Consider the following 27,775-nt stretch of genomic DNA (forward strand, 5'->3'; position numbering starts at 1 on the left):
ACTGTTGGACTTGGCCCTTTTGGCAGGTTCACCCTAAACTTTTTGCCTTTTAAGGTGACCTGATGTTAGTTGTTTTTGGCTTCTGCGCACTTTCGCACTGTGGCCCAGTGTAAAGTGCGTGCTCACTCTGAGTGTGTGTGGTGAGATTGGCCTGCCCTCCCATAGGAATGCATGGGGGATATGTGTGTCCGTGGTAGTTCCTGATGTGAGAGGAGTTCAGGGGCGAGTTTGGTATGTGCGAACTCGTGAGAATAAATGCTGCGCAATTGTGTGCGCAGATCTATTGTGACTGGTGGAGAAGTGTCACTTTTAGAAGTTGGCATTTCTGTGTGCTGTGTGTCTGCCTGCCTGATGTGGAGTTCATGTCTGGCTTGTGATTGACAAGTGCTGGATGGTGTGGGGAATTCCAGGAGCCAGGGTGAGTCAGCCGGTGGTGAATGGAGAGATCTGCATGTAGATGGGAGGGAGGAGTTGCACCTGGGACCTGAATTGGGCTGTGCCTTCCCTACACAATGCTGGCTCCACCTCCTGTGGTGCGTCTGATGTCCCTAGCCTGTCCTGTGAATAGGGAGAGGGGCTGAGCAAAACAAAGTGCTCCAGAACCAGTTGTAACTGGTTCTCCCCTTGCCCTACAGTTGGTGACAAAGGAAATGTGTGTATAAGAAGGGGCTGTGACCCCATGTAGGTGGTTCTCTGTTGCTCCTGACTTGAGGGGGGCCTGCTGCTGCCAGGCTCCAGGGGGAACCACCACAAGGGACTGCCTCCCTGCTGGAGGGCCCTGTGTGCTGGCCTGCCTGGGCCCAGCCTTTGCCCCCACCCTGGACTTAGACTCTAGCACCTTGGGAGCGCTTTATTTTTAATTTCTGGAGAGCGCTTTTGCTTTTATTGGGAAGAGCGCTCCTGTGATTCATGTTGCAGCGCTGGGCTGCTGTCTGGGAATCCATACAGCGGGTGCCCACCCCGCTGTATGCTCATTTTGCGAGTGGGTGCCCACCCTGCTCCCTGAATACTTAAAGGAGCAGGTGCCCACCCTGCATTGCGTGCATCGCGGGTGCCCACCCCGCATATCTGCCTTGTTGTGATTGTCAAACTTCACGCGGGTGGCCACCCTGCGTTATTGCCGTGTCATCATGCTTTTCAAAAACCCGAGCGGGAGCCCACCCCGCATCGGTATCTTAAGGAGCGGGTGCCCACCCCGCATTGCAGTGCTCGGTGGTGGGAGCCCACCCCGCTATTGTCTTTGTCTGGAAACGGGAGCCTGCCCCGTATTGACCCCGATCTGCACGGAAAATCACCACTGCTCCCGGGTGAAACAGAAAGTCAGGCCGCGTGTGGCCTGACGTGGGGCAGGACTTCCGCTTTCCCGAGGGAAGCCCCGCGCCCACGGAACCACCCGGAAGCCGGGAGAGGACGTGGCGCCTGTTGCTGGGGAGGCCGTCTGGAGCCCCGCGGGCTCCCCAGCATATTCCCGTGTCCCCGGAGAGGGACCGGGTGAAGCTCGAGTGCTGTGGGACCCTCGCGGGCTCCTCCGGCTGTCAATGGCCCCGTGTGCCGTCTAAGTCACTTGGAGCCTCGGAGGATCCACGGAGGAGGCCGCAGCCACCGAGAAGCCAGGCGGGAGCCTACCCCACTCTGGCTGACGCCCCGCAAAAAGCCGCCGGTGAGGAGAGAGAGAGGCAGCGCGACGTCAAGAAAAGTGGGCGGGCCTCACCGCAAGCAACCAGAAGAGCCCGGTGAACTCTAAGGAGAGGTCCCTCAGAGCAGGACCTGTCGGGCACATTGTCAGCGCCCGGAGGAGACAGGAGAGAGCACAGAAGAGCCCGGTGAGTGGGACTCCGATCTGGCATTGTTAAGGGCATTTGTCTTAAAAGTGGAGCCCCGGGAAGGAGAGGCTCCCCAACCCCTTCGTGACGCCAGATATTCTCCCCGCAGTCCGTTCCCTGCACAGTAAAGGGCACCATGGGGGCAAGCTGATATTTGGAAGTCCCGAAGTGGGACTTGCATACCGTGGGACTTGATGCACACGTTTAGTGCCAGTGCTAGTTTTTGCTGGCCATCTTTCCCGGCTGCCCTGCGAGAGCGCAGGCAGCTGCAACGAGGGGGCCATTTCATATGTAGCAGTCCCTGAGTGGAACTTGGGGGGCCTTTCGTTTTGAGTCCCACAGAGGGGCTCAGGAGGCACGCTGGTGCCCATGATCATTTCTACAGCTGCCCAGCAAGTAGTGGGCAGCTGCCTCATTTAGGCTGGAGTGTTTTGCGCACCTTTTGCTTGGCTGCTTTTGTAGCCCGCCCTGACACTGTTGGACATAGGGCGTTGGAGCCCTGTGAGAGGCCAGTTGGCCTGGGGACAGTTTTCATGTGTTGTGCCCCCGCTTGGGACACACTGTGGTTATGACTAAATGTGATATCTACTGCGCAGTGCCTTTATGCCCTGATCTTTGCCTCTAATGATGTGTATGGTTATGAGGTTTGTGCGTAATATGGTTATTCTAAGGGTTTAGGCCTAATATGTTTTATGCCTAATGTGATTATCATTGCATAGTGTGTTCCTAACTTTTACCAGTAGTTACTGGTTGTGCTCTACATTTATTATTTGAGCTACATTACAATTGGTGATTTGTGATTATTCTGACAGAGGTCCAATTGGCCCTTTCAGGTGTATATAATCCCCTGTAGATACTGCCCAGTGCCAGTTGGCACAGTGTATATTATGTGATTATGATCTAATGTGTTTATTATAATACGAAGGCTATTTTTATATATAACCTTGTGTGGAGTTCCTTTTGTGGTGTGCCTGGGGTGTTGTTGCTGTGTGCGCGCGCAAACGCTTTACACATTGCCTCCGGGATAAGCCTGACTGCTCGTTCCAAGCTACCAAGGGGTGAGCAGGGGTTATCTTTGGCGTGTAACTTCCTTGCCCTGACTAGAGTGGTGGTTTCTGCCTGGCTTTGGCGCAAGCCTTAGCTAGCCAGAAATCCCATTTCTAACACTCTCTCTCGCTTTTCTAAATGATTGACTTCACTTATTTAGTCACCCTTATAAACAAATAAATCCTGTTATAACCAAGAATGGCAAACTTCCATAGATATATACAGTTTCCCTACATCACTCATGTGAGTTGCTGTGCAAATGAGACTCGAACACACACAAGGGATTATGAAATGAACTTTGAAGCTATAAACCAAGCTGGACATTTAATTACAAAAAACATGCATGACTGATGGGAGTTTCTGAGCTTGCTTTTGGAACCCAAGCACAATTCAGATGAGATCCACTGTCACTGTTCCGTCTAGAACTCATTGTACACATTCTTGTAATGCCATTTCCCCACATTGTACTGAGGTCTTTTGCTGAGTTACTAGCATTGTGCTCTATAATTAGCATTCCATGCATGCACACGCGTATTGTGCCTTAGACAGACTGATGGATTAGCTGCCTCTGCAATGACTCATCCATGCTTTTGTACATAACATATGTGAGGTATGAAAAGAGGACTGGACTTGATGACCTCACCTATAGCATTTGAAGGTTGAAGTGGAACCACATCTTTACTCTTTGTTCCAATATTCCTTTTATGATTCACCCATGCTACAAACAATCTCTCTATGAAATCCTGTGTTTGTTATGAATGCACTGTATCTCTGTGCTATCACAATACAATGAGTTAGTTGGTAAATTCGTAGGTGGGGGCTTTACTGGGAATTCAGTTACATTTCTCAGCTATGACAAGTGTTTTTCAAGTGTGGCTCTAGGAAATATTATTAAATAAGCAAGCATGTTGAGCACACAGAGAATGTTCTATTACTGAAACATATACATTCACAAAGTCACTTTTTGAAAAAGTAGACTAGAAACCTAGGGGCATATGTACAAGCCCCTAGTGACACGGGAACGTCACTTTTTGTGATGTTCCCGTGCTAATAGGGGCCTTGCCTTACGTACAAGGCAGCATTAAGCCACTTAGCGTGGCTTAACGTTGCTTTGTACATAAGGCACCGTTTCAAGCTATGTTTAGCGTCAAAGGGGTGTGCAGTGGGTGTTGCGGTGGGCATTCCACCACAACACCGATTGTATTTGACGCTGCCCCCTATGTACAAGGGTGGCGTACATAGGAGGCAGAGCCAAAATTAAGATCAGGAAAATCCTGGTCTTAAGTTGGTGAAGCGAGGAGAAATGCATTATTTCTCCTCATTTTTTCTTTTTCCATGTGTGCTGCCTTGTGCAGCACACATGGAAAAAGCAAAATGCCATGGTTTGTTTATGTACAGGAAGGTGTCCCTTCCTGTACAGGAAGGTGTCCCTTCCTGTACATAAACAAACCTAATGACATTTTGTAACTTTCATGTGTGATGTATGAAGCAGCACACATGAAAGTTACAAAATGGCATTTTAAGATTGTTTATGTGCAGGAAGGGACACCTTCCTACACATAACCAATCCTCCCCTGCACGCAGACACCCTTGCACTGTGGTGCAAGGGTGCCTGCGTTGGTGCTAAGTTATTAAACTTAGCAACATCGCAGGGGGAAACGCAAGGCTGCACCACATTCTTTTAAATATGGTGCAGCCTACTGTTTCCGAAGTGGGCGAGCATGTTGTTAAGCCCAGGAGGCTAACGACACGCTCCGCCACTTCATTGTACATATTGCCCCTAATGTTTTGGTAGAAGATAAAGGTCGTTTTTAAGTCTTTCGATCTCACTATGTGGTTAAATAAACTCTAAAGAAATTAGTCAGTTATAAACCTAGGGCCAGATTTATTATTCTATTTTGTTGTTGCAAACAATCTGCTTCACAAAATTGCATTGTTCGCAACTGCAAAATAGGTATTTACTATGTCCAATCCCAGTATTAGGATCTGGAAAACATTTACTAACTCCTAAAACGGGATTCCGAATGCTTACCAATTCACAATTTGGAGGGAGCGTTTTGTGGGTATCCCTTCCAAACTATGATTCGATACTCTGTGTGTGAACTGGAATTCTGGCTGCAAACCATTGAAAGGTTGCTGACTTTCAAGGTACGGTGGAAACCTATTCGGGAACAGGAAGGGGTCCTGTTTGGACCCTTTGTGAATTGTGGTAAACGTTTCAGGGAACTAGGCAGTGGTCCATCGGGCCACTGCCAACTTTCAATGAAACGTAAAAAAAACATTTTAAGCAGGAAATTTGCCTGCTTTTTCAAACTTACTTTATTTAAAGACAATCTTAAATATGATGGTCTGCTGACCCTTGGAGACCACGAGCCCTGTCATTGTGACCAACTGGATTGAGCAGCAATTTGCTATTTTCCTAATGAATAGTCATTCATTATGTAAGATTGCAACTCAATCCGAATCTTCATTTTGAGAACTGACCTACTGGAATATAGGTTGGTCCGCAAAATAAGCTTCTGGTTGCAAAAAGACTGGTCATTAAGTGCAACTGCTTTTTTCAAGCAGAACCTTAGGACATCTGGCCCAAAATGTTCATTTATATGCATATAGGTAAGCTACAAAACCGAATATTAATGCTCTGGATACATTGTGTGCTTAACTAGTTGACTGGGTGCATTACAAATGCAGGACAACATACTACAGCTCGATGGCAATGGGCAGGCAGTGCAACTGTTCAAAATTCACCTAATGGGACTAGATTCTTCCAGGGTGTCAAAGGTGGGACATCTGCGAGGCTGGAGACCAGAGCACTGTTGAATTCTGTGCATGTACATAGGGCTCCCCAGTTATGTTTTTAGCATGTGACTTGCCTTCTCCATAGTGGGTGGCTGAGAGCTGTGGGCCCAATGTTTCTTAACAAAGACACCATATTTTGGGGGCACTCCTCAAACATGCTGAGCAATGAAACTGATGCCGTAAAGGATTTGTTTGATTTGGCATAGACAACACTGATCTTCAAGAGTTGAGTGTGGTGTTACAGGCCAAACCAGTGCAAAATGTTAATACATATATTTCCTCGGGTTCAGAATTTATAAGATGTCATGGGCAGCATTTCTCATCTACACAATGTAACTACTGTCATTTTGTTGCTGCAATCAGCACCCTTTAACACCGTAGAGCAGGTCATTTTGATCCAGTGCCTAGAGGGAGTAGTTGAGGGGGTGACATTCTTACCTTTATACCCTGACTCCTCTCAGGGCTCTTTCAGCTGGTGCAGCTTTCTTCTTTTACTCTGGTGACTGAATGAATTGTACTCTACGACAAAGTTCTTCATTGAGACCTGCACTTTCCAATATCTTAGATTTTTGCTTACATAATTTAATTCCCGGTAGCTAAAGGTTTTTTATTTACCTGGTTGACTCCCAGATCTTTTTCAAAATAGATGCAGCTAATGCTGTGGCAGCCTCAGGCTTGACGGGCTGTTTGATGGATGTCTGGCAGAGAATGCAAAACCATTCCTTGAGCTAGGTGTCAGCACGACTGTGGTAACTAATGGTAGGCAACAGATTCTTATGGTCTCAAAACTCTTGCACAGACTCTGTAGACCACTGTTCCATCCCATGTGACCTAGTAAAGATTTTAGGCATCAAGAATTCATGAAAAATCATGAACTCTCCTTTGCTCCTCAGACTTCGGACATGCCACAGTCAATCATGCATTTTCCACTGGATTGCACTATGGTTCTTCGAATCAAAATTCAGTCTAGTAATAGGTTCTTTGATCTCAGGCAACCTGGACTACAGTAACAGACTGTCATATGATAACCGGGCCTTAGACGCTACAATCCACCTAGCCACTAATATCCTCAAATACCAGCTATCCACCTAATACTGGATCATCCTCACTGGTGGCCTGCAATGCAGAGAATTATGGTTAAGGCCCTTTGAGTCATGCCTTAACCAGTGCAGGACTTGGGTGCCTGTACAGAATGTTTCAACCATATACTTTGGGATGTGATTGGCGGTGTGCCCCAGATATACCATACAGGGGAAAGGATTTTCAGGGTTCAGCTAGGTAATTCCTGCCCCTCGTTGATGCCTGAAAAATAATGACATGCCATTAAGTGGTCAAATGAAGACCCGAGGCAGATTTATTAACACTTTGTGTTGCCGTAAAATCACTCAAAGTGTCACAAATTATTGATATGGTATTTACTTTCTAGCACTCATTTTTCTGTGTTGGAAAGGTGCCTTTATCGTTGTTCAAATAGCACTTGTGCTGCTTTGTACTAATTTGCATCAAGGTGGCGTTCGATGAGCACCCACCCATGGTTTTGATGCAAAGCCCTATCTTCTAAATTGAAAGACTAGGGTTTCTATAAAATACGACGACTCCTGGAGCCAGGCGTAAAGTTTGAGAATTGATTTTATTTCTGCTTACATTTCGCACAGTGCATGTGTGCTGTGCTGTATAGCAGACATCAAATGTCTGAAATATTTTTTTAAATGTGTAGGCACAGGATATTCTGTACTGGGCAGAACAAACCTACGCTACGCAGCATTCACGGTGCTCAAGCACTCCAAGAGGCATATCAACAACAACCGGCGATAATTATCGCTGAGCGCACTTAGCGCTCGGATAATTATCGCCGGCTAGCGCCGATTTTTATCGCTGAGATAGCGTGCGATTAGCAACGCTTATCTCATCAGCGATAAAAATCCTATCGCTAACTGGCTAACGTGAGATTATCGCTGGAAACCCAGCGATAATCTCACGTTAGCTAGTTGATAGGGACTCACAAACTTAGCCATGATATGCACCTTCCATAGGATATCATGGCTAAGTCAGTCCTGAAGCATGCGTAAGGAAAGTAGCGATAACAGGGGTTATCACTACTTTTCCTGACGCTATGCTTCATAGCGTTAGGCTTGCTGATAGGAGAAATGTCGCTTAGCGACATTTCTCCTGTCATGCCAGGTCAGGAACGCCCACTTTGCATCTCATTAGAGATGCAAAGCTGGGCGTTAGAAATCCTGATGCTAAAGCAAGGTTTTACGTGTTTTATCGCCTGCTTGTTGATATGCCCCCAAGTTAGGCGCATTTAGCGCTATTATCTATATACAATTTTGCTTGGATTTGGTATAATAGAATCAGTCACAACTTGTCAGCTGGCACCAAGCAGGCGCGTGTTATTTGAGCGCCTTATAGATTCAAATAAATAAGTAAATAAATAATAGAAATATTTAGCAATGTACAAAATTAGGCTTTTTTTGCATGAAGTATATAGGCAATTGCTTGTATTTAAGATTGCTTATTATGACTACTCTAACTAAAATGCCCATCACCAACAAGAACACAGGAGCCAACGTCTGTAGATTCTTGATGGACCACCAGCAACTTTGAGCGTGGCAACAGTACAGATAGGACATAGACTTGTCAGCAGAATTACTTTCACTACCTTATAAATTCTGTTCTCAAGCAGTTGACATCAGGGATAGTCATTCACAGAGAGCCCTACAACCGTATGTGAGAAATATAAACATTTGATGAAGTTGGAAACATCTTTGACTAAATATTAGCTGAATTAGAGGCTCCATGAAGTCGTCTGATAACAACTGGGCATCCTAACTAGGATCTTAAATGCCACACATGCACCTTGACCTGCTTCTAGACTGCAATGGCAATCAGAAACTACCATGGGTTGAATTTTCATGCTGCCTTCAAATATTCTTTGGGAGTTTTCCTCTGCCCACATTCTATGATTGTGTAAAAACCTAAACCAACCAATTTTATTTTTTATCAGTGAGAAGCTCTAATTCCAGAAGGTATAAATAAAGTAATTACCTTACATCTAAATTCGAATGATGTCCAATAATGAAATGGAAATATAAATCGTTCCTAAACTAATTGTTCTTTTGCCTGTTATTTTCTTTTAAATGCCTAATCTTGATCTACAGTTCACCTGTATTTGCATGATGCCACTCTGGAATGTAAGAATTGTACCTTTGCCATAATAATTCTTACTGTTGGGAATTACCCTACATCTTCTTAAATACCGGATATTATATTTGTTAGATTTTCTTTTCTCCTAATGCTAGTAATTTTACTAGATTAAACAATCATCTTGAGTTCCAGGATACATTGGCCAGTTTGTATATCTATCTCCTGCATATGCATGCTGGAGTCTGTCTTGGTTGACATCCTTCATCAGCAATCCCATGCATGCAGCAGGTCGGCCAGGAGACCACCTATCAGAACAAGCATTGGCATAGCCAATAGGTCTCGCCTTTGGGACCTTATAAGTGTTTAGCCATGCAACAGTTGCATAACTAAATACTTATAAGGTCCCAAAAGCGAGACCTATTGGCTATGCTAATGCTTGTTGTAAGAGGTCAGGGAGAGGGTGATACTATTCATGTTCATAAGAGAGTCAATTTTTGACACAGGGTGCAGTTTTAACGACAGGAACGAGTTCTCTCTTGGCGGGTGAAATGTTGTGATACCATTCCTTGCTGGCGGTGGGGGCGGGCTTATGAGGGCGAGTGAAGGGCTACATTTCAAACCTCGGGGATAGGTTTAGCACTTGCGGTTAAATAAATACGAATGTTTTATAGTTCCAATAGTTTTACAATACCGCTCCTCGCACGTTCACGTCTGAAAATAGTTAAAATGAGACAACGGGTTCTATGGTGTTAAACGATAGCCTTTTGCCTTTTGAAAGAAAACATTATTTCTACACGTCAATAAGGCGTGTTTTTAAAAGGAAGCTACTTCCTTCACCATAGCTGATTGCAACTTTGTTTGAACAGCTCCAGTTGGTTGAGTAAATGAAAGGATGGTATGTGCAATCACGTCAACATCAGATGTGTGTGGGGTTATGAGCTCTTCTGACACCAGTGAAAGATGGATTTAGAGCCCGGGCATACTGTAGTGTTTCCGACGCGATGATGTGTGAGGCTTTTCTTTGTATCAAAAGGCTGTAGATGAGTCTTGTATACCCAAGGCCCGCCCACTGTTCAGCCGAAGGTAACAAACAACAGCCTCAACTGCATTTCTTGGGAATCAATTGTGCGCCACAGGGAGACAGCCCAGGTTAAAAAGAGATGAGTACGCCACGAAGCCTCGCTTTTTGTCTCAGCGCTAGCAAATATTAAACTGAGCAAATCGTTTACTACTTTTTTGCGTATTTTCAGTGCTTTAAATGGGCAGGTACTCACCAGGGCTGAGTGTCTGCACTTCTTTAATTTGAAAGGGAGAGTACCGGCACTTCTAAGGAGTAAACAGGCACTCTGGATAGTGCTTAACAGCACTTTTTAATTTACATTTGAAGCACTGATATTGCATGTTTTTCTTTTCCAAACAGAATAAGCAAAAAGGTTGTTTTATAACTGACCTATAACATAACTCATGGGACAGAATAAGAGCTAAGAGAATAAAAACTACACCACCGCACGGCACAGAAATGTCCCAAGACAGACAGAAGTGAGGTCCTTCGTTGGTGCTCTACATGCCAGAATAGGTGCAAAGAGATTAAAAATGGGCCTGGGCGCTTTCCCCCAGGAGGGAAGTCAAATAAAACCAACCGAAATAACTGCAGGACAAAGGAGAAATGACTAGGAAATGACAGGGGTTTGAGAAGACGGACAATACGACCACAGGAACCATCCAAAGTCAACGACCCCTATGACCGACATTGTTTAGACTACGCGGTACTTTACGTGCACCCAGCTCGAGGAACACTACATACAGGAATTCTTGCTTGAAAACATAAAAAAGTAAAGGGTGGTCTCATAAATGCAGTAGCAAATTACAATGACTTGTAAGTAAACTCGTAGACCCACAGTAACAAACAAAGGCAGAAAATCCTGCCTTACTGCTAATATCAGCGATGTTGCTGCAGATTCATAACTCATCCCTAAATCACAGTTGCAGATTGTTTACTAATGGCGCCACAGTCACGTAAAGCTCTTTCCGTTCCACCATAAAACAGGTGAGTGCCAGGGAGCGGGTTTGGAGCGCTGCCAATTGTCATGAATAGAGCATTATATTTTTACAATAATGGGATTCTAATCAGCGCATGACACTGCATTCACTGCTAAACGTGGTGTGACCCCAGTGAGTGGATGAACACTGCAAACTGAGCAGGGACGGGGAGGCACTCTGCACCGACGCGATTTAACACGTACCGCAAGCTACATCACACAAGCCGGTCTTCACTCAGCTGACTTATCTGGCAGTACCCAAGCTGGATATGCTGGTGTGGCCGGACGCGCACCTTCCTCCGCTGCCACCAACGGGCCCTGGTATCCCAGCCCCCTGGGGAAGTGCTGATAGGAGCACTAGCCCTGGCACCTCCAGCTGCTACTCTGAGCCGATACTGCCGCCGGCCTCTGATGTCAGCGGATGGCCCCACCTCCCCAAAGCGCGGCTCGGAGTCGCTGTGCCTCGCTCCGTTGGTAGAGAATGTTTTTACTCCCATGAGAGGACAGGCGGGCGCTGGCAGTTTGGTCAGACCGAGGAGGATAAAAGTTGCAGACTAGCACGGCTGCTGTGAAATGGGAGCCACGCTGAGAGGAAGCAGCACCGACCAACTACTGTTTAGTTACGCTGCTGGCTTGTTTAGCTGAATGACAACAAGGAAGTAGTTCCTAAATGGAATAATAACAGCCCAGCAGCGTAACTAAACAGTAGTTGGTCGGTGCTGCTTCCTGCCAAACGGAAGCAAAGCGGAAGTGACGTTTTGCATGGACAGCCAACCATAAACATGATAAAGAAGAGCAAAGCAATGTTAAACAAATGGGGAGCAGCAGGACATATTAGACGCCAATAGGCGGAGTTTCACTCAACAATATAGATTACTTTAAGTCTCGGAGAGACAGCGCTTGCGCTGCCTAGGCGAGACCTAAAAAAGATCATCAAGGATTGAGTTTCGAGGGAAAACATGACAGGTCGGGTGTGTTTGCACGCACCTTTTAATACCAGATGGGCCAGTAACTTTGTTAGGAATTCCAGGCACTCATACCAAGGCCATAGGAGTCTGCTGGTGATTCACGAACATTAGCCCCCCACCTAACTCACTCTAGGCTCCTGTGGGGCGACTTTAACAGTGTGGCGAACCCCGACCTAGATGGGTCTTAACCGCCCCTATGGGACTCACCAGTAAATCGCACTGCCTGGATCTTTGCTGACTGGCAGAAAAACAGGGGCACCCACAAGCTCGGAATTATTCCTTTGTCTCAAGCCTGCATGACCTGCATATTAGATTAGATACATTTCTATGCACCCCAGATGTCCATAGACGCACACAGGATTTGAACTATCTGGTCAGAATGATTTCTTTTTTTAAATGTATTTATTTATTGACATTTGTGTCGGCACATCTTGGCCCTGGGGACCCATTAGGTACATCCAACTAAGCAAAATTACAGAATTGTACAGAGATTGCATTACATCAATAAAGCCATAAAAGAAAAATATGACTCTAAAAACTAACCTTGGCACAGGCGGTGCACTCCACCCCATCCCACGAGGATTACCTATCAAACTAATCTGTGTGATCAAGACCACTGAGCCAGGGAGGGTCCGTGACTGCATGGGTGTGTTCCTGTAGGACAGACAATACTAAGGGTGGTGTGGGGGGTAGTTCAATACCCCAGTAATTGGCCCAGTGAGACTAAATCTTATTATGCTTTTGTGGACAGCCCCCTGCCTTGAACACCGCTATCTCCATCCCCATACATTTATCCATGGCACGATTCCACCTGCCCACGGACGGTGGGGAAATCCCCTTCCACTTTTGGGTGATGTCTCATTTGGCTAATGTGAGCCCCAAGAATAAAAGGTGTTGCTTGTATCAGTTTTCACCAATCCCGTCAGTACTGTGTAATAGGAATAGTTTGAGTTCTAGAGGAAGTCGCCAGAGCAAGACCATGGGACACCCTTCGCCAGAAGTGCACTGCAACTCCACACGGTGTGCAGGAAGGTTGCCTTCTTGTCACCGCATTTAAGGACGGCAGAGGACGGGATAACGCCCACCCACCAGAGATGGGACCTCTTGTAGTATGCTCTATGTATATATTTAAATTGGATTCTGCTGTATCAGATGTCGATAGTTGCTTCGCGGGGACTCGCCAGGGCCTCATTCCAGATATATGGTGCCAGTGCATGACTGAGCTGAATATATCTATAAAATTGACTACGGTGTAACTGATACTCTGTCTGCAGTTGTTGAAAGGACTTAAGCACTGTCCCGTGCATTATGTCACCTAATGTTGAGATACCAATAACGTCCCATGTCTGGATTCCTGGCATTGTAGTAACCTGGCGGAGGTATGTACCATTCCAGAGTGGGGGTCGCCTGTGTCAGTCACCCTTTCCGGCCCATCTTCCTAAGCGTGTATCGCCATATGAGTATTACCACCTCACATGCTGGTGGTAGGTGGTCTAGATTAGTCTGGGGGCTCATTGCTCTTAGTTTGCCTGCAAAAGCCGGGCCAGCCTTCGCGCTGTGCCACCACTCAATAATGTTAAGCAGGTGAGAGGCGGAGTAATAAGCATAGATATCCGCTCCAGCGATCCCTCCACACTAAGCAGATTGTATGCAGGTCCGTAAGGCCACACTAATGGCACCTCCCCCACAAAGGAACTGATTTAGAAGAGCATCGACTTACCAGAACCACGATTGTGGGATTACTTATAGGAAGTTTTGAAGTACAGTATTCATGGAAGGATGACCATGTTAAAGACAGCTGACCGTCCGTATAGTGGCAAGGATGACCATTACCTTTGTCTCTTCTTTGAGACGTGCCAATATTGGGGAAATGTTATGTGACAATGAGATAGTTGGGCATGACGAGATAAATACCCCTAGGTGTTGGAACCCCCCCGGTGGCATGAGTCTATTGAGCCGCCCAGGATCCTCTCCCCTGATCTCCACAGACTGGGAATAAGACCGATTTCACTGGGTTGGTTCTGAGCCCAGTGGTTTCCTCAAATACCTGAAGTATTTGCAAAATGCGAGGCCGGAGAACTCTGGGTCTGTGAGAAAAAATAGTATCTTATCTGAGTATAATGCAATTCTGTTGGACGTTTCTAAAGACCATTCATATCCTTGCACCAGGGGGTCCCGCCTCACCCATGTCACTAGGGGCTCATTTGCCAATGTGAATAATAGTGGGAAAAGCGGGCATCCCTGCCTGGTGCCCCGATGGATTGGGAATCTTGCCGAGTGGGTCCCCGCCACCCGAACGGAGGCAGAAAGGTCCGTGTAGAAGAGGTGGACATATGAAAGGAACCGCAGCCTAAAATTGAGTGATCTCAGGAGGAGAAACAGATAATCCCAGCCAAGTGAGTCAAATGCCTTATCTATGTCGGCCAACAGGAGGGCGGTGGGGCGACCAAAGTCTGGAGCCTTTGCAATGGCATTGTGGACTCACCTGAAATTATGTTGTGTTATGCTGTGCGGAATGAAGCTCGCCTGGTTTGGATGCACCAGTTCATGACTGAGTTCGTAGGCGATCTGCGAGAACCTTACCCAAGAGTTTAGACTTAATATTCAGGAGAAAAATAGGATGGTACGAAGAGGGTTCTTCGGGTGGGCGCCCAGGTTTAAGAAACACTACTATTTTGGCGTGTCACCAGTCTGGGAGAAGGATTTGTTGTTCTAGGGCCAAAATGATTTCTAATTAAAATCTGGTCCTACTTCACCTGCATTGGGAACGCACTAGAACCTGCATACTAACATGGCGTTTGAAGCGAGAATCACTGGAGGATCCTGTATACCGGGAAGCAGTTGGGGATCATATTAGGTAGTACTTTAAGAAAACTAAGGCACTGCATCCTCCACTCAAGTGGAGTGGGAGGCTTTTAAGATCGTAATAACAGGCAGTGTATCGCTGAAGCAATGGGAAACCAAAAGACACTATTACGGGAGGTAGAGACAACGGAGTGAGACTTGTGCGGCACGGGGCGATGCAGACCGGGGAGGTTCGAATTGCAATACAAATTGCTGGAGGCCAAGGAATGGTTAGCGGAGCATGTTGAAAAGCTTCTGTGTTTTGACTACAAGTAGGACATGACACGTGCTCATGCAGAGTGGGACCACACAGGAACTCCCCTGACCTGGCTCACCAACTCATCAAAAAGGAGCTCGCTGAAAGTAGAGCTCATCACCAATGAAGGACATCGGCTATACAGGCAAGAGGATATGAATCAATAATTTTTCTGATATTATACTGCCTTATATGCCAGTGTCACGGAGTGCACAGAAGAAGTGAAACAGGCCTTTCTAAGACTAATGCCAACCCCAGAACTCACCAGCCAGGAGGTAGAGCAGTTGTGGGCAGACATAACCCTACCCGAAATAGGAGGAGTAATTGAAAACGTGGCTCATGGCAAGAAGCCAGGGACAGACAGGTTCCCTACTGAGTTCTATGCTATATACATGGATGACCTTGTCCCCAAATTAGTAGAACTATATAAGGGTGCACTGGACACAGGTCATCTGCCAGGCTCCGTACGAGAGGCACTGGTAGTGCCTCTGCTGAAGCTGGGCTGACAGGCCCATGACTGCTAAGCCTATCGACCACTATTGATGTTGAAAATGGCCATAAGCTTTTTAGTCGGATCTTAGCCACCAGACTCCCCCTCCATGATTCGGCTGGTTCCCACTGATCAAGCCAGGTTCATACCTGGCCGTAACACGGCATCGCACATCAGAAGACTCATAACCTATTGGATACTGACACATACACCACAAAAAAGAGCCGGTTATTGATGTCCCTAGGGAAAACAACAACAGACTTAAGAGGAGCCATAGCACTATTTGAGGAGTTTGGATAATTTTCTGGTCAGAGCATTAACTGGCAAAAGTCACAATTGTTTCCGAGAGAGGCGGGTCGGGACCCCCCAGAGGGACTGGGCATACTGCAGCCCCAATGTGTACCCTAACTGGGTGTTAAAATATACCACGGGAGGGCTGACATCCTAGACGGCAATATAGGGCAGGCTGTTGGAGTATGGATTTCTGGAAGACACTGCCCCTCTCAGTCGCAGAGAGAGTTGCGCTGCTTAAAATTATAACACTTCTCCGTTTATAATTCAACTTTACAGTTCTACCTATCTGGATACCCAGAACAACATTTCAGGAACTGGACTCCCTGGTTGTCACAATCCTCTGGAGAGTGGCTGCAGGAGAGTATCTCTTTTCACACTGCAGCGCCCAATGCTTAGGGGTGGACTAGCAGTGCCTGAATTCGAGTCATACTGCCTCACAGCACAGTTACAATGGTTCACATTTTGGATAGCAGCCAGCAAACCCTAAGCCAAGAGGTGGCTCTGTATGTTCCAGCTCTTCCCAGACTAACAGGAGCGCTGCTGAAACTTGGCTGACCTTTTAATGATGATACCCAGGAGTTCCAGGTATTACACAAAGTCTGGAATAGGTGTCTCCAGAAAACACGCATTACAATCCCTTGCTCCCCCGATATACCCTTAACTATGTTGAAGTCACTACCGAATGGGGGTGACTAGAGCGGGCTTTGGGACTGGACAAATGCTGGGGCGACAAGAGTAGGAGACCTATTCCGACATGGGGGATATTTCCCATTTGAAGACTTCCAAAAATAGTTTGGATTACACCCGGGTAATTTTCTACTCCATGGGGATGTAACAACAGCCCTCTACAACCACTGTAGGTCTGGGCTAGAGGAACCGTATACTCACACAACCTGTCGATATATCGTATCATCCTCAGGGACCTTTAGGACAGTAAGCTGCCTATATAGGACAATACACAATGACATGCTTCAACCTCTTGAGTCCCTCAAAATCTGGCAATACCCATACCAGACATGGACTGGTAGATTATACTTTAGAGGCCTCCTAAAATATCTAGGAATGCCTGGTTTAAACTAATGAATCACTACATATTGCACAGAGCCTATCCGACCCCTGGGCATAAAGATAGATATGTTCACTTAACTGGGGCATCCTGTCCGAGATGGGGGGAGGAGGGAGCTGAGCTAATACAAATGTTGAGGACTTGCTAGACACTGGGTACTCATTGGAAGAAGGTAATGATGGTAGTTGCGGATGTCACATCAAAGGAGGTTCCCTGCTCCCCTGGGCACTGCCTTTTGCATTGGTTTCCACATACATCCAAAAATAAAATGACAAACGGGTTCCAAGATCTTGCTTTCCTGTTAGCGAAGAGAGAAATAACTAGGAACTGGAAAGTGCCTGGCGGTACCCGGATCAACACGTGGCGCAAGGAACTTGAGGGATGGGCAGGATATAAGGGGGAAGCACAGTTGCGAGAGGTTAGATGGGGTCTAGGGTCCCTAGACACAGCACGGACTTGGGAGGCTCTGCTAGACTAGTTAAGGGACCCTACTAAACATTCCTTACCAGGTACACCACAGGGTTCTCCGGCTACTGCCCCCCCTCCATAGCTACATCAACAGAGCTCCCTAGATGCAACTAAAGGACAAAATATTCCTCAACCCCCATTATGAAGAATACGCGTTGACTATAACTCCACGTTGACACAGTTCCAGACCATCTTACTGTCTTGAATTGTTCCACTGATGATGGAAATAATTTCGGGGGTGGCCTATGGGAAGGGTGGGCAAATTAGGGAATTTGATAATTTACTGTCTGTAGACTCCTGAGAAGGAGCCGGATGTATCTTTCAAACTGCCACATAGTTTGACAGATGATTGTTAATGTATAAATCACAATAAAATCTGTTTAAACTAACAAGGCCATAGGAGTCTGCAGATGATTCAAGAGATGCAAGACTTTTAAGCAGAGATCAGGAAATTAGCTAATGTACTCAAACTAAGACTAGAGGCATTGTGGTTCTCTGCCTTTCACAGCCTTCCCCTGTATTTCAAGGGATGCCAGTGTACTACACATGTATTCAGTTATTGGTGCCAATCAACTGGTGTGTCATCCAATTTATATGCAGCCACATTAAAAGGTGGCCTTTCACTCTTTTTAAAGAATATTTGCCTAAGCTGGAAAGCAGAATCTTTTCCCAAGACCAAGATTCAGACATATTTGCTCAGGCTCCTATGAAGGATAATTTCCCAAAGGTATCAAAATGGCACACTCTTCCTCATCCCAGTTTTGTCATCCTTGCCACAGCCCAAAGCCCTAATGTACTATAACTGTCCTTACCCTTGGTGTAGCAATGTTTTCCCAAGTGTTAATACATCATCCTATATTCCATCCAAAGTTCACGATCCTTTATCCAAGTCATAATGTAATACCTTTTCTCCTATCATTTATGAGGCCTCCCTTGTCTAAGCCCAAATACAGAATACTTTTCCCTAAGTCACAATGCTGCACACATCCTAATGCGGTAATCATGCTCCAAGCTCCTGTGCCGCATCCATTGCTAATTCCAAGATAGGCACCTTTCCCCAAAAATGAAAGCAGAGTTTGCATCAGACAGATGGCACATTATAAGCAGGTAGACAATTACAGAAAGTTCTGACAGAAAAGATCTGGTGGGTTTCCCTTGGAACCCTCAACTAGGAAAGGCAGTTTTGACACCATTTAGGAATACTTCTACATTTTTTCAACTCTTAACGTAATGATCTGACAGTCACCTCAATCATGGAGCCAATACCCCAACTAAACTTCCATCTGGTGACGTGGATAGGGGAGGGATTTCAGCACAAAAGGTGCCACAGTGTTGCTTGAGTGAGGCAGTGACTATTGTAAGGACTAGAGGAGCATTGCAAACAATGTATACCATCAGCCTACACTAAGGTTCTGCTAGTCAAAGTGAATTTTAAAAAACTTGGAAATATTCATCCAGTTCCACTCTCTAATTAATTAAAGGCAGACAAATAGAAGTCCTTGATAATATTTATTCTAATGAAGAAAAAAGGATTCGTACCTCTATAATTTCAAGCATTTCTACTCTTGTGATTTTGCCGTCGCCGTCCAAGTCATACATGTTGAAGGCCCAGTTCAGTTTCTGTTCAAAGCTTCCCCTTGAGGTGATGGACAGCGCGCAGATGAACTCTCTGAAGTCAATGGTTCCATCACTGTTCTTATCAAAGGTTCTGAAAGCATGTTGGGCGAATTTTGAGGCATCGCCATATGGGAAAAACTGTGGGAAGAAATAAAACACAAATATTAAAAAGGTGAGACAGACACATGCCTTTCACTTTAGATATACATTCATGTATCAAGACTTATGGTACCCTCTACATCTAGGCACAATTTTGGAAATATTATTGATTAAGCTCTCAAAACCTTTAAAGTTGCTTTTAAGTTGTGGCACTGATAGCACATGTGAAAGTGAATACTAACCAAAATCAAAACGAATGTCCTAGCACTGAAACTACTGTTGTCCTTCTGATACCTCCTTTAAACACATGATATTTGAACCTTCATAGGATAAATTGACAAAATCTTCTTTATGAACATCTTTTCGACCATTGCATCTTCTTGATTTGCCGAGGAATTCATCCATTCTCAATGAATAAACAAAATGTGGTGTTTGCAATAGCAGCTTTAAAATCCCCCCCTCACAAAACCAGACATCTCAAATTTGATATTTACTGCAAAAACATACAACATTGACCAATAAAATAAGTAAAATCTAAGACCCATATGCAAACTAACATTTTTAGGACAATTTACCGAGAAGGTGGTAAACATACAACATCTAGAGCATTTCATCAGTCATAACCTTCTGTGTAAATACCTGTCTGGTTTCACACTGCAATGCCTGCCTCCTTCTTTAGCTTGACCACTCAACAATTGTTGATACCATCTACCATAAGGCCCTCCTTTTCTCACTTTCCAAGCATATAGGAATATGTAAGTTCTGTCTGCACTCATTATACAGATGAAATTCTCAGGATGCCCTGCTATCCCACTATCATATAGAATAAACTGGAAGTCAACTCTTGCCCCCAATATCTTTAATCTGTAGGTGGACCACTGGTATTACCCACATCAGGACACTTCCATGGGCTGTCCAGCAGTATACTAAATGAGCCAAGTTATCCTCTCTGAGACACCTAGAAAATTTGGTATTTGGCTTTTCCATTCCACAAAATCAAAATAAAACTCAACTTCTACTACTGCCTACCCAGACAGCTTGAAAGATGTGACTTAATGTGGATTACGCCAATCCTTGTTTTACTTGTCAAATCCTTACGCTTCACAGGTGCTTCTACTAGTAATTTCCAAGCCTTCCAACTCCACTAGATAGCAGAATTTCTGGTAAATCCTCAGCATCACCTGCAAGGCCGCATACCATCATCAACCCTCATTATCTGAATGAAAGATTCTCAATTATGTTGAAAGAAATAACAAAATATCCCAATTCAAAACTGCAAACCAGGGTTTCTCTAGTTACGTATTTTTTATGAGTAATTCATTTTCCAAGACCTGGTGCCTTCTTGGCCGACCTATTGGAAAGCCCTTGAAATGCAATTATTCAAGGATTTACTACTGAGAGAATTTCCTTCACCACAGTGGATGTTTTAATTACCCTGGTGCTAGCTGTTGTTCTCTCTCACAAGGAAGATGACAGCTTATTCCTCCTAAATCCAGGCCTGGCAGTCACCTGGTCCAAAGCCAGGTATGATAGAAAGGACCTTACAAACTAGATTTGCACAAGGAAAGAATGACAACCAGTTGACGCATGTTTTGAAATACTTTGCCTCCCTCCAATGTGCAACCAGTGCCACACCAGTGCAGGGCATATAATGAGCCTTAGAACACTGCAATGTTGAGAGTGCAATTAAAGACAATGTAGTGGCTCAGGGCTAATAAGGGCTAGTATCAGACTAATGCTCTAACATTCCCATGTTAGTCCTTGTGCTTCTCCTTTATTCACTTAGAACATTACCCACAGTGGGTGGAATGTCATCAGCTATTCTGTCTCAGGCTACAACCGCTGTTAAAGGGCCTTTCCCTTGTTACACTCACTTTCAGGGCCTTTAACAACCAGTTTAGCCTTTTATTAGAGGGTTATAAGGCTATAGTACTACATCAGATTTTAATACATGTTGATAGTTACTAAGCTGGCTTAAACTCGTACAGGTGACCTTGAGAAAATAGGCTTTTCAGCCATCTGCAAGAACGCTAGGCCTCGCCATAGGAAAACAGAAATTTACAATTAAATTCTAGCTCAAATATCAAACAATAGAAAGACACTCTGAATATAATCCCATTCATTCGGTCTGTTTGAAATAGTGAGTGTTATATTTAAATATCTCTCCACAGACTGGTTTCAATTTCTATGTGTTTGAAGGACACCTAAAGAAGCTTATAAGAACTCGGATTATCCGTAAGTACATTGATATGTGCACTTGAAATCAATGACATTAACAGATGCAGTAATTGTGACAGGAACTGGCAGGCTTGTAGCATGTGAATGGTGATTTGATATGCAGAAGTAACATGCCGTCAAGCTAATTGCACACCATAGTCAATGGTATGTTGGTGACATTTTAATTTAACGAGTGAAGTGGCGTCTAACACATTTTGCTGAAAGCATGAAACAGGATGATTTACAGAGGACGTAATAATAAATAGAGGAAGTTCTGCTACTTGCTACATCAAGAGAAGTTAGAAACCTAGGAGTAAACATTGATTCAGACCTATCCTTGATACCGCATACTCACAACATCACAAAGAGTGCCTTCTACACACTGAAAACACTGATTTGGATCTTCCCATACCTTACATGCCAACATGAACTGCTAGCCATCCTCACAATCATAATCTCCAGGCTTGAATATGCCAACAGCCTATGCCCTGTCACACCTAGATTCATTATACGTAATATACAACTCATGTAAAATGCTGCAGCAAAGTGTTGTCTTTGCCTTCACCCAAGAGAATGCATGAATCCTGCCCTGCAGTCTCTCTACTGGATACACATAGGTAGAATGGCAATGTTCAAGGCACCCTGCATTGCCCACAGAGCCTCCCAATGAAAAGGACCGCTATACCTACAAATTAAATTCAATCAATTTATACCAAGCAAAACACTGTGCTCCAGGCTTGAACCACTTATACCACCTTACCATAAAAAACCCATTTCAGTACAAACCGGCAAGCTCTGAAACTCACTACCAGGTAGCATTAGAAGCACATATGGGCATATACACTTCCAACAACAGTTAAAAACGTTGCTATTTCCCAGATAACTGTACCACCTGCATCCCAGTAACAGAGCCCAGAAAACAGCTGTATCCTAAAGCACAGTCCTCAGTTTACAACCCACAGATTGCAAACAACTCAACCAGCAAACTGCTTTCATTATGCAGGTAAGCAAAAAAAGGTTGACCAATGCTTCGCCATGGCATTACATAAATATGTAGTTTCATATATAACAGTTATGGCCCCTAAAACCATAATTTGCGGTGGTCAGCAACAAATTGTAACTTCTACCTTTTAAATTCACAAAAGACATTTTTCTAATGATGGCTGACCATCACCAGCATTGTACAGGCAAAAACATAAACATCACAAAATGAACAAGCATGGAACAATTGAAGACATCAGTCACACATTACTGGATAATTTGGAGGACTTTAACATAGGCCATTCACTGACGGTCCCAAATATCTACACAATTTGACCGCTTCTTTACATCTCACAAAGACACTCCCTCCAAACATGCCAGCTCAGGACCACAACTATACACAAAATCTCAGATTGGACAACCCAGTGCAGTAAGCTAATAAGCGGACTATATCATAAGAAATGCCATAATGTGACCTGCAGAGCTGTTTAAAGCTACCAGCATGCTGAAAACCAAAAAACTGCATGTCTGTCTCTTGCACTTCATCATCCAACACTTGGCTACAAGTTGCGTCCCATACCATGATAACTGCATCTCGGTGGTTATCACGCACAACATGAAAACACATCCCACATAAGATCAAAACAAACAAAAAACATCCTTCCAACTACACACCATAAGCAGTGTTAATGTTACTTATGTAGGCAAGCACCTAAGCACCCCAAATAGGGGTAGTAATTGTTATATAAATGTTGCAATACAGTACAGTACGATTCTTTCCACATTATTCTTTGGAATTATACATGGGACCAGCATTTGTTACCAATTGCAAGATATATAATTATTACTAATTAAACTTGAAATGAAAACAAACTAAGGCATTCGGGGTTCAACGTTATGAGACCGTGGTAGACACTGCTGTGTAATAGAAATCTAATTAGAAAAGCAAATACGATTTTTAAACAATTAACACACAATGCTCCATTCATACAGGGCTAGCATTATGCTGAGGGATGTAACTTGATCACTGGAGTGAATGCCAGAATTAGGGGGATGAGTAACCTGTATGTGTGGTCATGTTGGCTCTCCTAGAGAGAAGGGTTTACACAAACCTACTGGAAGAAGGATATCAGTAGGCAGTAGGAATGCTTTTTGATGGGCAGCCTGCATAGGGTGGAATATGACCAGGTGAATGGATAAATGCTTGATAATGTTTTGAGATTTGAGAAAAAGGCATGGCTCATTCTCATTCTATGTCGATTCATTGAGGACAAGTTTGCCCTTGTGCCAGACGATCACTTCCAGTGCTACTTGCACACTTGCTACTCACCTATTTACCTGCAGATCTGTCTATTTTAATTCTGCGAATCATGTGATTTTCAAATGAGTATAAATGATGCTGTTTTTCAGATGGAGATTACTTTGCCTGCAAAAAAATACTTTGTGAAACAGGCCCTTTATCGTCGAGACGCCGAATTTCTAGAATGTTGTCTTAGTATCAGTTGACCTTTGCTAATCTCACGCTTTTCACATATTGGTTTGTATAGAGATTCAGAAAAAGATGGTTCCACTTTGATCTAGAATGTTTTCCGTCTGCAGAGTAACACGTGGGACAGCAGGCTGACGATTGAAAAGAAGTGTGCCACCTGGCTTGATACTCTTGTACGTAGCCCCTACTGAAACTCCAGGCATTCCAGTGCTTAATTTGTTTTGGTGGTTGCAGCCGGGGCAACAGGAACTTGTTTTTCCTCAACAGACTTTGATCCAGAGCAAGCGACAGAAAAACACAAAAAGGGAACATAGGAAGAGAAAGATGGAAAAACAGTGACAAAGGGAGAAAGCAGAAATTTAAAAGAACTCTTGATTGGTAGTGGTGGTTTGAACAGCCGCACATCCAAGTCTTATAGTAAACAGTATGCACTATTAGATCGATTTGTGGTGCCTCTCAGGGTAGATGGACATCCCACTACCAGAGATGTGACAATAGGCAGAAATTCTCCTAGGAGAGAATCTGTTCTAACATGTTTTAGCAAATAGCTATACCCCGGCACTCTAGAGTTTTTGTGATGATGAAAGATATGTATCACAGATTTTATCATAAACAATTCAACAATTCTTTGATGGAAACACTATGGTGAAATTAGGTGTTTTTCTGTTATCAGAAATTGAGAACACAGTATATACTATCCTTATTTCAAAGGGAAAAACATCATACGAAGATTCTTTTTTACAAGATTTAATTTCAAATGTGACATGAGATTTTCATGCAGTATACTTAACATTCCAAGGTATACAAAAACATGTCAAGTCCATACAAGGAAGAGGAAAAAGTTATACCTTAAATGTCGTTTGCATTAATGTTAAAGTGCAGCGAGGGCACGGTGTTGCAACACCGTGCCCATTAATGCAAACGACATTTAAGGTATAACTTTTTCCTCTTCCTTTGCACATACTTGGTGCATGTGGCAAAATTCTTTCGCACACTGTTAATCGTCTTTACTGAGTAAGGGTGTTTCTTCAGGCAACCAAATTCAAGGTCTGCATACTTTTTAAGTAGCATCCGACTTTCTGAATATTTTTCCTTTTGGGCTTTCTACATCTTTGGATCACTGAACTTATTATCTGTGCACTTTTCAAGTAGCATTTGACTTTTAGAACACTTCAAGGATTTCTTTGGGCTTTCTGTTCTGTTTCTTTTAACTATATCTTACTTTGACTAAATCATTTCACAAAACCTACTTAGCATTTATGTTTCGGGAAGGGATAAACTAAGAACATCATGCATTTATCTTTTGTTCTTATAGAAAGATAATTTGTTTTGTTGACTTTCTATCTTCTCTAAACTTTGCCTACAGCCTTGATAAAGTTACTAGTCGTAACGAAACACGTGTTGGCTGTTTTTGGGAAAAAGAAACCAACTTCATCACTTGGACTCTTACATCAGAACATGATCGTTCTGAAACAAGAATAGAGAATATAGAATATTCATCCAATTCAGAAATGTTTTGTATGGACTTGACCTGTTTTTGTATACCTTGGAATGTTAAGTATCTTGCATGAAAATCTCATGTCACATTTGAAATTAAATCTTGTAAAAAAGAATCTTCGTATGATGTTTTTCCCTTTGAAATAAGGATAGTATATACTGTGTTCTCAATTTCTGATAACAGAAAAACACCTAATTTCACCATAGTGTTTCCATCAAAGAATTGTTGAATTGTTTATGATAAAATCTGTGATACATATCTTTCATCATCACAAAAACTCTAGAGTGCCGGGGTATAACTATTTGCTAAGAAATTTAAAAGAACCTGCAAGAGTGAGATGAAGTGGCAGGGAGTGTCTGGTGCTGAATTAAAGAAGGATCAAGTGGAATCTAAACTACTCATGCTTCATATTAGTCACTCCGACATTCAATAGCGTCGACTGCTGCGTCTAGGCAAAACTTTGTGGCCCTGCACCTATTCTTTTAAGTATTAAGCGTTAGTCCTCCCACAACTTTCAATCCAGACTTTTTCTACATACGCAGTGTCATCTGGACTTAGTACTTGGCTCTCCCTTTTGTTTCAGACAGTCACACACATGTTCATCAATACAAATTAGCAAACTTAATCTGTGTAAATTGGGCTGTGCCACAGCTTTCCAGGAAGGCCTGTCTTGTATATGAAAGCCATGTTGGTTTTCTTCTCACAGGTAAATTGCAAGTTAGTTTTGAGTTAACAGATGATAGTGAAAAGAGTGTTGCCAAAGAAATCACTATGTAACACCTGGAGTTAACTGTGACAATACCCCAGGCACTGCTTTTATGAACATCTGTTAGTAATTAGGGGGTGTCATGGCCAAGGAAGAGTCCCTTATTTAACCTTAATTGAAGTTGGGAAGCTCTGACTTACTGCACAGAGGCCCAGACCAAGGTGACTGGAGATCAGGTGATATCGGTGATGCACCTGTAGCAACACTCTGGCATGTGTAAAATACTGTCGGCAACTAAATGTCTCATCAGGGGAGAGTGAGTATAGTGTGCAGAGATTATCAGCCCAGCTGTGACCATCAGAAACAACAATTGTCGCAGGAAGTGCAAAAAATGTACTCATCAATTACTCAGGTTCCCTTCCACACTCGCTCTTCCAATGACCCCTAAACTTAACACCAGTAAAATGACAACTTAATCATACAGTGATTCGCATGATGTTCCAAAGCAGGCAAAAAGTGTCATATTTTCCTGATATAAGACATAGAAATAAATACATAATAAAGACAAATATAATAATAAACCATATTTAACCACATAGGTATGGCATACGGTTCCTATAAATTAAGTAGGACTGTGTATCCGGACAACATAACTGTCACAAAATGGGGACTGAGATCACACATACCATCAGAGTATGTTGGCCCAATTTCTAGCTAGCTCACTGTGCCCATCTGAACCCTTAACCTTACCAGGGTACCAGATGGTATCTGTAACCTTAGAACATGCCCACTCTAATTCCCCAAGGAAATCATGGAAATAGATCTTTCCTTTCGTTGTTACTCAGGCATGCCCAAGGGGGACACAAGAAACATACAAACATCTATTGAAACAATTGTATTCTTCTGTAAATAGTGTGAGCTGCAATTATTGGTAGGATGAAACATAGCATTATAACAAGCATTACATGAATGGTGAAAAAGATAAACAGTTCAGCCATTATAACATTGCTGCGTGATTATATAATTATAATATACTCCTATCTAGTACTACCTACACTAGTGAGAGCATTGTGGGAGTACCCTCGGCCAGATCTCTTGGGCTAACCCAAACCCCCATACCCTTGTATGATGTTTCAGGAAGCCGACCTCGTGTAGAGCAGGCTATTGTCCTTTGCAGGATGACGTCTAGAATCAGCAGGGCTGTATCTCAGTCACAGTGCACATTGTTCAGGACAATCCCAGCAGAAGTGCTCCTCTACTGAAATGTGGCGCAGGGTCAGTTTATTTAATAATAGCACTGTTCCAATTGAACTGTGTTAAACCTGCAAAGCTACTGTGATTACTTGTCTTGAGAATCAGAGCTGTCTTGAACCAGACAACAAAATGCAAGGGCATCGCGTTCAATGTTCCTAGCCTTGGACCGAGTGTACAAGTTACATGATAAATGCTTACTAAGAAATTCGCTACATGCAAAATAATTTCAAAGTATGCTATTGTGTACGTGCAAAGCATGTAAAAACTCACCATTAGAAATGTGTAGTTTAAAATGGAGACTCGTGCTCAGGCCCTGTTGAACCTTACAACACCAACTCCTTGATCGGATGGAGACTTTTTTCAACCTAAAAGCTTAAAAGCCAGTCTAAAAAGTCAATCTTAAAATATAAGCCTAATGATTATAAAATAGATATAAAACACACTGTAATAATAGAAGTGTATGAAAGCGATAATGCTTTAACCCCTTCGACGCGCATGACGGAACGGTTCCGTCATGCACGTCGGTTGCGTTGTGCGCATGACGGAACCGTTCCGTCATGGCCCCGCCCGCGCACGGAATCTTCAGCGCAGCGCGGAAATCCGCGCCGCGCTGAAGAGGTTAAAAATGCCAAATAAAAACAGAGGATTAATGAAAATGAATAAAAGGTCAATT

General features: G+C 43.8%; 1 protein-coding gene across 1 annotated transcript in view; it reads right to left on the bottom strand.

The window, feature by feature from the left end:
• VSNL1 (visinin like 1) overlaps positions 1-27,775 on the bottom strand; it is a 400,886-nt gene that overhangs the window by 32,087 nt on the left and 341,024 nt on the right. The window contains exon 3 of the mRNA XM_085610647.1: positions 18,781-18,996. Coding sequence (XP_085466773.1) covers positions 18,781-18,996 — 216 coding nt within the window. The remainder of the gene's footprint in view (positions 1-18,780; positions 18,997-27,775) is intronic.

This window comes from Triturus cristatus, chromosome 6 (assembly GCF_964204655.1).
Source record: "Triturus cristatus chromosome 6, aTriCri1.1, whole genome shotgun sequence".
Classification (NCBI taxonomy): Eukaryota; Metazoa; Chordata; class Amphibia; order Caudata; family Salamandridae; genus Triturus; species Triturus cristatus.